This window comes from Oryctolagus cuniculus, chromosome 16, assembly GCF_051225735.1.
Source record: "Oryctolagus cuniculus isolate XC-2025 breed Fujian yellow rabbit chromosome 16, ASM5122573v1, whole genome shotgun sequence".
In the NCBI taxonomy this organism is placed as follows: Eukaryota; Metazoa; Chordata; class Mammalia; order Lagomorpha; family Leporidae; genus Oryctolagus; species Oryctolagus cuniculus.
Window position 1 is genome coordinate 89,770,960 of NC_142882.1, and position 14,943 is coordinate 89,785,902.

At 61.6% G+C, this 14,943-nt stretch overlaps 1 protein-coding gene across 10 annotated transcripts in view; it reads right to left on the reverse strand.

Annotated features, from left to right (window-relative positions):
• TNS3 (tensin 3) overlaps positions 1-14,943 on the reverse strand; it is a 190,124-nt gene that overhangs the window by 46,122 nt on the left and 129,059 nt on the right. For 9 of the 10 annotated variants that reach the window (XM_070059452.2, XM_070059450.2, XM_070059444.2 and 6 more), the window contains 3 exons: positions 9,854-10,023; positions 8,269-8,383; positions 8,095-8,178 (listed from right to left, as the gene is read on the reverse strand). In XM_070059452.2, the coding sequence (XP_069915553.2) occupies positions 8,095-8,178; positions 8,269-8,383; positions 9,854-10,023 (369 nt within the window). Of the gene's footprint in view, positions 1-8,094; positions 8,179-8,268; positions 8,384-9,853; positions 10,024-11,379; positions 13,982-14,943 lie in introns of those variants that run through there. The other variant, XM_089315964.1, reaches the window with a different exon arrangement.

Below are 14,943 nucleotides of genomic sequence, written 5' to 3' on the forward strand. Positions count from 1 at the left end.
TCAGCGCCGGGGGCGTCTGACCAGATGGAGAGATGGACGGCCGTCAGGAGTGGCGGCCGGGCCACCGCACCACGCGTGCTTCCAGGCCCCCTGCAGCCGAGTTTGAGAGCAACTCGCTGTTGCAATAGGACTTGTGACCAGATGCCGGATGCTGGAAAGCGTGCCAAATATTTAGACGTCAAAGGGCAGAAGGATCTGTGTAGTGACTCCAGGCTCTGTTCCTAGTGAGCTGATAAGCAGAGAGAAAGGGGAGGAGGCTGGGGGGTGAGCGCCTACTGTTGTGGGCGACAGAGAAGCCGCGGGCTGCAGCGGGGGCGGCTTCGTGGCCCCTGCCCAACGGCGCGGTGTGAACGCCGCGGGCTCTGCGGACCCCGGGCTGGCAGCGTGCGCTCGGCCGCTCAGTGCCGCAGCAGGCTTCGACAGGCCCGGGCCTCGGCATCGCCCCCTCACAGGCTCAGGAAAGGCGCCCGTAACTCACCCAGCTATTAATAAGTCCAGGGACCCGGTTTGCCTCTTGTTGACTGTTGGGCTGTTTACGGCGCATTGCTTACTTGTGGGGAGGGCGGGTGCAGGAAGCGGTGGCAGGGGCACGCTCCAGGGTCTGTGGCTAAATTCAGCACCCAGAGGGCCCGAGACAGACACAGGAACACACAAAGCCTGGGCGGAGGCGAAGGCTGCACTCAGTGTCCCCGGGGCACACCGCACACCGGGCCCGTCCCCTGTCCTGGGACAAGGACTCCCTGACCACGCCTGGCCAGCCCCCTTGAAGCCCCCTGCCACATCCGACCCTGGCTGAACACAGCTGTCCTCGGTGAGCTCGGTCCTGGCGAGAATCTTGCTTAGTTGCCACAAACTCCTCTCCTGGCCTCTTGGCTAAGTCCTTGCCCTGCCCAGAGCTGGAATCCGGTTTGGCCAGCTGGGCAAGAAGTCCCCTGGTAACTGTCCACCCAGCGGACCCTCTCACACAGCCCTGGGTATAGCCCAGCTGTCTCCGCTCCACTGGGCGCTGACCTCTGCATCTGTCTTAGAGCAGCAGCAGCACGGAACGACAGCCCCCCCCCGGCTGTTTCCCTTCTACACCCATGCTGCCGAGCGAGGTGAGGGACACGCCAGAGCTCGCAGCGGCTAGGCACAAGAGGGTTTCCTGTGGATGGAGGCATGCTACCCGCACACAACAAGGAGTGGGATGTCCAACCTCAACGCAGATGACAGCAACCACAGGAGCAGGATCGGAAAGAGCCCAGATCTGTGCCACACAGGCCACTGGACACTGGCACAAAGGCCTGGCCTTCCACCCACCTGCTTGGAACCCACACGGTTGTTCCCACCGTGGCTCCGCTTACAGACCCTCCCCACCGAGGGTGGGGCTATGTCCAACCACCTCATCCCACGCTGAAAATATCCTATGTCGGAAACCCACCCAACACCCTTAGCCTGCCCCAAGCAGCACGTCAGCCGCGTGCCCCCGAGCTCCCAGGCCTTCTGTCACTGCCCAGCATCATCGTGGGAGGATCCCACGGGCAAAGGTCAACTTTCAAAGGTCAAAGTTCAGCTTCCCCGAGCGCACCAGGCTTTCTTTCACATCACCGTGAAGTTGAGAAACTCTAAGCGGAGCCATCTGTCCAGCAGCAGTGACTGGGACAACACTGGTCTGAGCTGTCACCAAAGACAGAGGCCACACCACCACCTTCCACCTCCCGGGGCCTGCCGCCAACACCCTAGCCCTGTCCTGCGTCAGGCCCAGCTCCCAGCCCCTCTGCAGACCGCTGGCCAGCACTGTGCCCTCAGAGCACCTGTCGCAGGCCTCGGCACCTGCCGTTTCTCCAAGCCCAACACCCTGCACCTGCTTCATCAATGCCCACTTAAGCGCTGCTCATCCTCCACACTCCCCGACCCCCTCGCCCAGCGCCGGTGCTTCCCGGGCCTCTGCCCTTCCAGAAGGCAGGCTGGTGGCTTCCAGCTCCCACTGGCCTCGCAGAGCGCACAGGTGCAGACGGCAGCGAGGCAGACCCGACGGCAAGGACTCCTCTCCTTTATGTGTTCCCTTTTAAGTTGAGAGAAGCCCACGGAAACGCAACAGTGGGCAGAAGGCACGGGACCCTCCCTGCAGCCCTCACCAGCCTCAACTCCCGTCAGTTTCAACCACGCCCCCAGCAATGGCACCTGTTACGCTCCCCATCCTGAGATTACCTGGACCCACGTCAGCTCTAAGAACCCGTTCAGAGGAACCAGAGGCACCGTACGGCTCCTCCGGTTCCTCCAGTCGTGGCACCCGGAAAACCACACCAGACCCGACACAGAATGCACCTGCACTGCCAGGGCGCCCCCCCTCCCACCACCCCCCTCCCACCAGCCAGGACCGCTGCTCCATCCCCCACCCACAACTGCCAGGGGATCACACCGCGTACACCTCGGGGGGTGACCGCTCACTTGTCTGTTGCTCATGCCCCCTTGCGGTACTGCCCGGCACCAGGACCACACCCGGCCCAGTGTGCAGCCCTTGAAACTAAGGCTGCCAGCAACACTTGCGTGCAGGTTTTTGTGCCAACAGAAGTCCGGCTCTCGGGGGTGAAGTCACCGAGTCACACGGGGAACGCACGCCCGGTTTGCATTCTTGGTTTCTAAAAGCCGCTGCAGCATTTCACCTTGCCACCAGCTGCGTGAGGGACCCACCAGCACGGGGTGCGGCTCCTGTCTCGTCCCGGCCACCGTGGGTGTGCAGGGATGGCTCCGGCGGCTCCGCCTCGCACTGCCCTGCCGGCCCAGGGTGCTGAGCGCCGGTCCCTGGCCTTTCGCCACCTGTGCCCCCTCCGCTCCCGAGGCTCCTCCGTGCCCGCAGCACAGCTCCCAAGGGGACTGCTGGCTTCTTCAGGGCTGTGTTGAGTTCCGGAAATGTCCACGTGACGCTTTTCCAGACATGTGGCTTGCGCGCGTCTTCCCCTGCTCCGTCCCCATCCTCTTCACAGGTACTGTCCCAGCACACCATTTTAACTTTGATGACGTCGTATGGATCGATTTCACACCTTGCACTTCTGATTCTAAGAACTCTGCCTAGCCCTGGATCCCGAGGAGTTTCTCCTAAAAGCTGTCTACTTCTCATCCACATCCACGATCCATTTTCAGGGACCTTTCAGAGGCCGAGGGGGACCGTGGCTGAGGTTCGTCCTCCCGCCTGCAGGCGCCCAGCGCCGTCGGGGGATTCTGTGTGGCTCTACTCTGGGTTCTCGCCCGTGTTCCACTGATCGCGGGCCTCCTTCCACCAAGGCCCCACGCCCGATCGCTGGAGCCGTGTAATACGGGCAACTGCAAACAGTGGCAAGTAGAAGCAAAGGCCAGCCTTGTGTGGGGTGGGCGCCGGGTTACGGCCTGGTCCAGCTCCTGACTCCAGCCTGCCCGCCAACACACAGCCTTGTGTGGGGTGGGTGCCGGGTTACGGCCTGGTCCAGCTCCTGACTCCAGCCTGCCCGCCAACACACAGCCTCGGAGGCCGCAGGTGACAACTCGAGCGGCTGGGTCCCTGCCTCCCTCCCACCAGGGAGTGAGTTCTGGGCTCCGCCTGTGGCTCCTAACTCAGCTGCAGCCATTGTGGGCACTTGGGGAGTGAATCACCTGATGAGGGTTCTCTCCCTGTCTCTCACTGTCTCCCTGCCCTCTGCCTCAAATTAGATTTTTTAAAAAAAGTGAGTTTATTCTGGTGCAAAGAATTTTGAAATCCAAGCATTTCACATGATCCATGAGCTTGTCGGGAACCCCTCCCGAGGGTGGGAACCAGGGGAACGCGCTCCTCCCACCTGGTCTTTCCCAGGCCGTCTGGCCACTTCAGCTCGTCCGCTTTCCCACGTAAGCCAGGGCAGCGTCCCGTCTGACTCCGCACGCAGCCTTGCTGGGTTCCGTCGGCAGCTACAGAACTGGGCTCCTACCCAGGCTGCCGTCTCCACCGCATGGGCAGGCGGCCTCTGCTGTCTCGTCGGTGCCGTGCGGTCGGTGCCGTGCGGTCGGCAGCACACAAGACCCGGACAAGCTTTGTGAGGCTCACCCCTAAGTCCCTCGGGGTTTCGCTTTGGCCGTTATGACTGGCTTCGTACCTTACGTCCCAGTGTCTACGTGTTTGTCTCTTGGATGTACAAACCGCAGACCCGTGTGAGCTGACCTCATATCCCACAAACGTGCTGAATTCAGGTATCCGTTCCAGGGTTCTCTCGCATAGATTCCTTGGGATTCTCTGCGTCATCACGTCATCAGGTCATCGGCACAAAAGGCAAAGTTGCAGTCTTCCTTCCCAGTCCTGACGTCCGTGCCTCGTGTGTGCCCTGCGGAACCTGCAGCCCGGGGCCGGGCTTCACTTCCGGCATTCTCAGGTCTCTGTTGGAGGCCGAGGGGATTCCCCCAGGCCCACGCCGCTGGAAGCTCTTGGTCGTGAACGGCCGGGGGTGTTGTGGGTCCTTCTTGCTTTCTGCGTTGCTGGATAAGAACACGTGATTTACCTTCTGTACCCTGCACTGTGGGGCCGCACGGCGGCTCTTCCGGCACCCTAGCCTTCATCCCTGGAACAAACCCCGCTGTGGGACGGGTTGGTTCCTTTTGCAACGGCTCCAGTCTATCTGTCTGCATTGCTGACGGAGCTCTGTGCCTACATCACGAGGGAGCTCACTCTGCTGCTGTTTCCGCTGTTGTCAGGGTTTGGAATCAGGGTAACGGTGGCTTTCTCAAACGACCTGGGACACGGCCCTCTGCTTCTGTCCCAGAAGGGACCCCGTGGAAGCAGTTCTGGAAGTGTTGTCAGGACGCGCCAGTGAGACCTGGAGATGTCTCTTTTCGGGGGAGTTTGCTAATTTTTTTTTTTTTTTTTGACAGGCAGAGTGGACAGTGAGAGAGAGAGACAGAGAGAAAGGTCTTCCTTTGCCGTTGGTTCACCCTCCAATGGCCGCCGCAGCCAGCGCACCGCGCTGATCCGAAGCCAGGAGCCAGGAGCTTCCTCCTGGTCTCTCATGGGGTGCAGGGCCCAAGCACTTGGGCCATCCTCCACTGCACTCCCGGGCCACAGCAGAGAGCTGGCCTGGAAGAGGGGCAACCGGGACAGAATTCGGTGCCCCGACCAGGACTAGAACCCGGTGTCCCTGCACCGCAGGCGGAGGATTAGCCTAGGGAGCTGCGGCGCCGGCCGGGAGTTTGCTGGTAACTAATTTAACTTCCGTGATAGCGGCATTGGAAGTGCCTGTTTCCCACTGAGAGGGTTGTCAGCCCTGCTTCGTGCTGAACTGGTCTGTCTCACTCGGGTTCTAGAGATCAGGGTGGAGCCGCAGCGGACGCCCTCGCCACCTGCGGAGCGTGGGACGCTGGCTCCTGTGCGCCTCTAGATTCGCCAGCGCTGTCGATCTCAGAGCACCGGATCTTCCGTGTACTTTCTCCACGGTTTCAGCTTTGCCTTCACCGACGCCACTTTTATTTTCTGTGACCCTCGGGGTTCGTTTCCTCCCCTTTCCCCACTAGAGGCAAGAGCGCACCCTATTCCCGCAGAGCGCAGACCGCTGTCCGCTGTGTGCACTGCCTGCTGTGCCCGCCGCTCGGGCCTTAGCCGGTCTCCCGCTCACTCTCACTCAGTGCAGGATGTTCCTGGCCCACAGGCTACTCATAAAGGGGGTGTTTGGTTTCCAAGCGATTGAAGGTTTGCCTGTTGCCTCTCTGGACCGATTTCCAGTCGGAGTCCATTACTGTTGGAGAGCATCCTCTGAATGGCTTCAATTCGTGTCCAGCTGTGTCACGGCCCCGGACGTGGACGTCCCCAGGCCCTGCCCTGAGACCCCGGGCTGGCTGGCCTTCTCCTCTCCCTCAGAGTTTTCTGAGACTTGTTCCATAGATGCTGTCCAGGGTTTCATCTGTACTTAGCAGGAGGAATAAGGAAAAACCCACCCTCTGTCTAATCCACTCTCCAGGACGCGAGGCCTCTCGCCAGCGTCTTTAAAGCAAATAATCTTGTTCACACACAACAACGTGCCTGGCTGTGACACACAAGAGGCATTGCTATGGTTGCCTCCCGGACAACAGTTCATGACCACACGGCAAACACCGGCTGTCTACGTTTGCAGATGAAGCTGGGAGGTTTGTAAGGTCCCCGGCAAACACACTCCGCGTGTTCCATCAGCCATGGCATTCCGTCCCACCCATGCTGGCCAGAAGGCAAGCCAGAATAACCCATCAGGGGCTGGGGAGCCAGGCTGCCTGCGCTGGGGTCTGGCCTTCCCCCTGCTGTGCGGCTGAGGGAACTCACTTTTCCATGTCAGCTACCCCATCTGTAAAATGGGCAGATAGGAAGGCCCACAGAGCCACCCTGTGCAGCCCAGGGACCAAGTCATCCTGTACAGAGCGGGCGGGGTCTCTGGTCAGGAGCCGAGGACCACTGCCCCGCGCTCCTGGTGGACGGACGAGGAGCTGCTGTGCACTGCGCTGCCCGCTGAAGCAGAAACTGGGCTGCACAATGACCTTCTGCGTGTGTGGACACGTGCACGGTGCACGTGGGCAGTCCTGAGGGTGCGTTTGCTGCCCGCAGCCTGTGACGTGCGGGCGTCGGGGCCGCCCTCGGCACACAGGCCATGACCACAGCCATCAGACACGCCTGCCCCTCGGCTTCTCAGGTCACAAGAGGCTCAGCACGTGACCGGTGAGGCCTGCGTCACGGCAGCTCCGCGTGGCACTTGCGAGCCTCCTCCCTGCGTGTCACCTGCGTGTTTCCCGTGAACCTGTGTTTTTGCGTCGCAGGAGATGGGATTCCAGGCCAGAGGGATGGTTCTCGTCCAAACCCACCGAGCACACTCAGGCTAGGAGCCGCGCGTGGGCCGCTCTGCTGAGGGCTGGGCCGTATGGGCCGAAGGGAAGGCCGCACGTTGGCTGCACCTGAATCACACGGAGGCAAGGACACACGCGTGGCTACACATGTGTGTGTACCAGAGCAGGCACCCTCCTCACACAAAGCTCGCGCAGCAAAGCCCGATCAGAGGGTGGGAGCACGTACGTGGTTTTCCTTACTGAGCTCGGCCACTGTGCTGGAAACGCTGTGTTTAGCGGATCTGTGGGCCCTGATGGCTCAGGGGAAGACATGCCATGCCCCGGGCAGGGAGGGAGACAGAGCCAGCGTCCTCACCGCACCTGCCCGCACGCGGGGCAGGCTGTGCACACCATGTACGAGATCTCAGTCCCAGGAGGCGTGCTGAGCAACCGTTACCAGCTCCGGAGGGCCTGAGTTCAAGCCCCGGCCCCACTTCTGATCCAGCTTCCTGCTAACGCACACCCTGGGCGGCAGCAGGGGACGGCTCAAGAAGCGGGGTCCCTGCCCCCCACGCACAGGCCTGCGTGGAGTTCCAAGGTCCTGGCTCAACCCTGCCTCGCCCTGGCTGCTGCAGCCCTCTGGGGAGAGAACTACTGGAGAGAAGCACTCGCTCGCTCGCTCACTCTCTCCCTCCCTCTCTCTCTCCTCTCTCTCTGACTTTCAAATAACATTTTTAAAATAAGTAAATGATTTGAAGAATAAGCAATCAAAAATTAACTGCGATTTTCGGAGACATCCTCTCTGCACTTGCCCAAGCCTGGCCTCTCCGGAGCTCTCCAGGGAAGCAGACGTTGTCCACGCAGAACTGCCGCGGGACTCGCCGCACGCTGCACCCCTCCCCAGGCTGCCGGGCAGACGGCCGACAGCCGGGATGCAGAGTGTGCGAGGTGCACCAGCGCTCCCCGGAGAGACAAGGCCAAGCCCGCAGCGCAGAGGGAACATGGCCGAGTCCCGGGCTGTCCAGCACACAGAGAACTGGCTCTCTGCGGGCACCACGTGCTCAGGACAGAGTGGGGTGTTCTGGCTGCTTCTTCACACTGCACAGACGGGAGGTCAGAAGCACCGTGCTGAGCTGCAGTAGGAGGCCACTGCTGCTCTCATAAACACGCATCCACACGGTACACGGGAGGCTGCACAGGGACACCGGAGAGCCACCCAGCGCCAGTCACTGCCCCCCCAACACCGTCCACAGCCAGACTGTCTCACTGTGGCTTCTGAGGCACGAGAGGACAGTGTCCCGGTGCAGCCGTGGCCGGCACAGGGGTCCTTACCGTGCCCTCCTGGGTGCGGCGTGGCCGGGCTGCTCCGCAGGGCCTCGGGCGGGCTGAACGGGGAACAGCGCAGGGGCGTCTTCCCTGGAAGAGTGCACAGCCAGCGGCGTCAGGCTCCCTGCCGTGGCCGAGGCACAGGCGGCCGCGGCACAGAGCCCGCCCCACCTTTCTTACCGTACGCGGTTTCTGGAGACACGGGGAACACCGGGGTCGCACACACAGGCTCCTTGCCACTCGGCGCCCGGCCGTCGCACACGTCCAGGTCTGGCGGGTATGCAGTGACCACTGTCTGGAATGGACAGGGAGAGGAGGACAGGTGAGAGCAGGAGTCGGGGAGGCCACACCCAGCGGCGGCCCCCAGGCTGGCTATGGCGGGAGCCCTCGGCAGGCAGCCTCCCCGCCCCCAGGCACGGGGACTGGGAGCCATGGGGGGGGGGGGGGGCGGGCGGGTGTCTTGTGTCCTTACAACGCAGAGCCACACGGCACTGACAGAATTGTCTGCGGCAGCACCTGGAAATCAGCATTCCCGCATTCAAGCGAAAGCAGGATGGAGTAACTGCACCACGGGCAGCGGCCAGCCTCCGCACCCGCTGGCTCAGCGCCCACAGAGGCAACCAATCGTGGGGAGGAAGCACTGGGAAAAGTCGTGGCACAGAGGGTCAAGCTGTCTCCTGCAACGCCGGCATCCCACATCAGAATACAGGGTCAGGCCCGGCTGCTCCACTCCCCACCCAGCTCCCTGCTGTGGCCTGGGAAAGCAGCAGAAGACGGCCCAAGTGCTTGGGCCCCTGCACCCCCGTGAGAGACCCTAATGGGATTCTGGGCTCCTGGCTCTGGTCTGGCTCAGCTGGGGAGTGAACCTGCAGATGGAAGACTGACCTCTCTCCCCTCCGCTGCCCACTCTTACCGCCTCTCTAATTAATTAATTAACTGAAAAGAAAAGATTGAGAAGAGGACAGCTGCACCCACACTGTGCATGTAGTGGTCCCGTCAAGACCCTGCTGCAGCGGCACAGCCTGGCAGCCACGCGCTCGCCGAGGCAGCAGCTGCGACTCCAGGCACACGGGAAATGTGCACGGGTTCCACGCACGCTCGCCCTTCACCGCTGGGGCTGCAGCAGCTGCAAACTTGGGACCCTGGGGGGTCCTGGCCGCTCCCCCGCCCCCCGGCTGTGGAGGGACGCGTGTGCGGTGTTCAGAGATTCACGAGACACGGCCCGGATTACGACACAGCGCGCCCGGGGACAATGCCGGCCGCTTTCTCTCTGTAGAGCCGGCACTGCGGACGCCTCTGTTTTCCCAGCTACCCTGAAGTTCCCGCTCTCCCAACGGAAGGATATGCAAAGTCCATTTAAAAGATCAAACATTTTGGATGCCATGACCTGTCTCTGATTCTGATTAGAAGCTGGAACTAGTCTCCCAAGAGGTCAGAGACACCTGTCCATGGGCCTTGTCCTCGGGCCGTGGGATGGTGTGCTCGCGTTGGGGGTGCCGTCCATCTAGGGAGTCCTGAGGCCAGTATCATCGCTGTGCGACCTCCAACCCTCACAACCCGCCCGTGTGCCCACTCCACAGCCCAGAACGCAGAGGCGCGGGCGGCCAGTGCAAGGTGGCCTTGCCCGCACAGCACCCAGGCTGTCTGCCCACCACACACCTGGACTCCCACCCACTGCACCCGCCCATCACAGAGGAAGCAAGTGTCCACCAAACCCCAGGACAGGAGGAGGTGGGAACGAGACATGGATGGCCGCAGGACGCACCTCTTTGACGTCTGCAGGAGAGGAGAAAGGCACCAGGCCAGGGGCCGCGTCCACAGCTGGTTTCCCCCGGCCACACCTGGAGAAGGGCACCTGTGCCCCGGCATCGTTGTCATACTGGCCCAGGCTCCGCTTCCGCAGTCTCCCGCCCGGGGGCTCGTCACCCGAGGAGCCTGCAAGGGGAGACGGAGCTGCAGGGTGCGGGTCCCAGTGGAGCACACAGCTGTCCTTCAAACCCAGCTCAGAGCACCCATCAGCATCGGGCTGGGCAGACGCGGGCCTCTGCAGACAGACAGGCACCCAGGGCCGCCCTGGGGCTCCCAGGAGCTGGCACGCTCCCTGCAGCACAGGCCTGTGGGGTGGACGAGCACAGGGACATGCCCTTGGAGCTGGGGTGGGGCGGGGTCAGCAGAACAGGCCCTTCACCCAGGCACCAGCGACCGGGACCGCCCGCCACAGCCGCCAGGTGCTGACTCCTGCTCTCAGCCAAGAGCCACGCTGCTCACACCGCAGGGCGGCGGCCGGGCTGGGACTGGGCTTAGCTTCAACCCGTCCCTAGGGAGTCCCAAGGCAGCTACGGAGACGCAGCCAGAAGGGAGGCCAAGGTGCATGCAGCAACACGGTGCCCAGGCACCCGAGGGGCCGCCCACAGGGCAACTAGAACCTGCTCTGTAGCCGGGCCAGTGTCCCCTGTGCCCCGTCCAGGGCTGCCTGCCTCACTCTCCCACACCATCTCACACTCAACACCCACAGGCACGTTCCCACACACACACACACACCGCATACACACTCCCACAGGCACACACAACACGCATGCACACACAATACACACCTTCACACATACACATGCTCACGGGTGCTCACACAACACACACGCACACACAACACACACACACGCACACACAGTACCCACTCACACGCACACATAATACACACCTTCACACGTGCACACAAATATGTGCTCACGGGTGCTCACACAATACACACATACACACACAGCACCCACACTCTCACAGGCACACACAACACACACCTTCACACGTGCACACACACACACACACTCACAGGTGCTCATGCAATACACACACACAGCACCCACACTCCCACAGGCACACACAACACACACTTTCACACGTGCACACACACACACGCTCACGGGTGCTCACACAATACACATGCACACACAGCACCCACACTCCCACAGGCACACACAACACACACTTTCACACGTGCACACACACACACGCTCACGGGTACTCACACAATACACACACATGCACACACAGCACCCGCACTCCCACAGGCACACACAACACGCACCTTCACATGTGCACACACACACGCTCACGGGTGCTCGCACAATACACACATACACACACAGCACCCACACTCCCACAGGCACACACAACACACACTTTCACACGTGCACACACACACACGCTCACGGGTGCTCACACAACACACACACACACAGCACCCACACTCCCACAGGCACACACAACACGCACCTTCACACGTGCACACACACATGCTCACGGGTGCTCACACAATACACACACACACAGCACCCACACTCCCACAGGCACACACAACACACACCTTTACACGTGCACACACACACACGCTCACGGGTGTTCACACATGCATACACAGCACCCACACTCCCACAGGCACACACAACACGCACCTTCACACGTGCACACACACACACGCTCACGGGTGCTCACACAATACACACACACAGCACCCACACTCCCACAGGCACACACAACACGCACCTTCACATGTGCACACATACACACGCTCACGGGTGCTCACACATGCACACACAGCACCCACACTCCCACAGGCACACACAACACGCACCTTCACACGTGCACACACACACACACAGCGGGGGCCGGGGCTCCTTGGCAAGGCACAGCCCCTAGCTGAAGGCGCCAGACCCAGGGCGGGAGCAGCCCGCACTCACCCACCCACACTCAGACACCAACAGCACAGGGCCTGAGCTACCCGGAGCCCTGTGGCCACTGCTCTGGTCAGCTCCACACGTCCAGAGGTCAACCCCACCTGGCCGCCTCTTCAGAAGGTCCCTAGGTGCCCTCCACACTGCTGCCCGTGCATGCCCGGATGTTTTCTGGGGTCTCACTGCACGCCAGGAAGGAAACAGGGTAACTCCTGGGCTCTGCTGGCTGGGTTTTCTGGCTGGCCGAACACCCCTTGAGTGGAACAAGGGCGTGGCCACGGGATGCAGGATCCGACAGACAGGAGCTCTGCCCACATCCCGGCATAGCACAGGCCCCAGGGGGGCAGCTCCGACATCACCACCTGGGCAGTGCTGTGCTGCAGTGCCGGCATCCCATACGGGCGCTGGTTCAAATCCCAGCTGCTCCACTTCCAGTCCAGCTCCCAGCTAATAGCCTGGGACAGCAGTGGGAGATGCCCCAAGCGCTTGGGCCCCTGCACTCGTGTGGGAGACCCAGATGGAGTTTCTGGCTCCCAGCTGTCGCAGCCATCTCCAGTGAACCAGCAGATGGGAGATCTCTGTCTCCCCTCTCTCTCTCTCTCAAATCAATCAATCACCCTGAAGAAAACCATCACCGTCACCTCCATCTCCGTCCTCCCCACCGTCCCCTCCAAGATCACCGTTGCGTTACGGTGCTGAACCGCGAGAGACTCTCAGGAAATTTCAACCTCCACGTGGAACTGCCTTCCCACCAAGAACCAGATCTGAGGGGCCTGCTGGTGTGACACCGAGCTGCCCAGCTCTGCAGGACACACCGCCGGGTCCAGGAGGACCTGGGCAATACCATGCCCAACCCCCAACCCAACTCCTGGCCCCCTCCACGTTCAGGACACGGCCTGCACATGGTGGCGGGCTTCAGTGACTTCGGGATGCCGAAGTCTTAGCAGAACCAAAGCTGAGCGCCCGTCGGCATCCGGGTGGGGACGGCTGGCCAGCGGGGGTCCCTCCTGGAGAAGGCCGGGCACTCTGGAGACTTCCAACCCTGCTGTCCTCCCGCGTGAGGGAGACTCAGGCGGGCTCCGGCCAGGCATGGCCGCCCGTCAACATGCAGGTGGACACGGTGATGGCACTGTCCTGGGCACATCACAGTGTGCTGGCCTTGCTGGGTCCCTTCCCAGTCAGCACAATGGAACTGGGGGTGCACGCACGGGACCCTGACTGCCTCCTGCAGGCCAGCAGTGGAAATGGAGCACCCCCAGGCCTTCTGAGTTGGCCAGCGGGCCCTGATGAGGTTCCCTGTGGGCTCGTCCTGATTTTCCCTTTCTGTTGCTTTCTAGGCCAGCCCCATCCACTCGAGAAATTTAGATTCCTGGGCCAGTGTTGTGGCGTAGCCAGCAACCTGCAATGCCACCTGCAATGCCAGCATTCTATATGGGCACAGGTTCAAGTCCCGGCTGTTCCACTTCAGAGCCAGCTCCCTGCTAATGGCCTGGAAAAAGCTGTGGAAGATGGCTCAACTGCTTGGGCCCTACACCCATGTGGGAGACCAAGATGAAGCTCCTGGCTGCTGGCTTTGTCCTGGCCCAGTCCCAGCCACTGCGGCCATTTAGGGAGTGAACCAGCAGGTGGAAGATCCCTAACTCTGCCTTGAATTTCAAGTACATAAAAATAAAAACAAATTTTAGATTTCTGGATCAAAAGGGCTCCGGCGTTGCCTGCACTTGCAGGGAGGGGGGACTTCCCCGCCCCACTCGTCAAATGGGCTGAGCCCTACAACATCAATGTTCTTTGCTGGGGTCGCTATGGAGACGAGAGGCCCTGTTCTGAGATCCAAGAGCCGGCCGTGCAGGCTGCTCAGAGGCCACTGAACCCTGTCCGGCCCCTTTACGCCAGCAGCGGAGTGAGGCGTGCTCCTGCCCACGGGGCGCTGGGGCAGGCCGGCTCCAAGGGAGGGATCGCCTTGTTCTGCCGGGCCCCGGTGCTCGGCTGTCCCATCAGCGTCCACCGGATGGCTCCCAGCTGCAGGTCTCCCAATGAGCTGGGCCTTTCTGAACTGCACACGGGTCTCCGTGGACTGGAATCCCGCGTGCTCACACCCACGTCTGACCTCTGCAGTTCTCACAGCACGGAAACAACGGGCAGACGGCCCGAGAGCCTCAACAGACCTAGAGGGAGGAACAAAGACCCGCAACCTGCATGGCGATGACCAAACGTGCACCCAACGTTCCCGGCTGCTGCTAATACGAAGTCTTCGCGTTTCAAAACTGCAGTTCTCTTATGAGGAAAAGAACTGAGGAAGGTCCAAAAGCAAAAGCGAAATTCTGGTTCTCAAAATGAGCCCATCAGGTTGTTTCACAATTAGCCAATCTGAGGGTGAAACACAGGAGTGGCCTTGGAGGGCTCAGCTTTGCAACCTAGCTCAGCCAGCTAGAACACACGGCCACAGCATGCTAACCCGAGCCTGCAGCGCCCGCCCGCTGCCCTGTGGTCAGCTAGCCCCGCCCACTTTGCAGAGCGCACATGACTCCAGAACCCGACACCCCACTGTTCCTGGCTCACGGCTCTGGACCACAGCTGAACTCGGCCCCACACCCGAGCCTGCTTCCCCCAGTAAGTCCCCTCCTCGGCTCCCATGCTCCCACCTCTGCTGGCTTTGGCCTCTGCTCTCGGGAACGCCTCTCACCTGCAGGACCCTCCCCACCCTGGCAATGCCCCCCAGGCCTCTGCCAGAGCTGTAGCCTCCATGAATGGTCTCCCACACCACGTGGCCAACCTGCAGCTGTGGGTGTGATCCGGGCATTTTAAACACCAACGCTTACCCCCATCCCTGCCCCCATGAGGCTGTCTCAGGGGCCCTGCTGCCCTCTCCATTCTTCCCGTCAGCCCCCAGGACACTGGCACTCACCCACGGCACGTCTGCTTGCCCCACTAACCCACCCTCAGATGTGGAAACTCAGAGGAGTCAGGGACCCGCCCACAACCGCCCAGACAGCCGGTGCTGGGCCGGCTCCTGGTCTTGCCTGGCCAAGACCTCCACATGTGATGTGTGCACTCGGCCGGCCCCTCGGTGGGCCGGGCCTGATCCCCGTAGCGCACCCACCCTGAGGAAGGCTTTTCCTGGACTCGC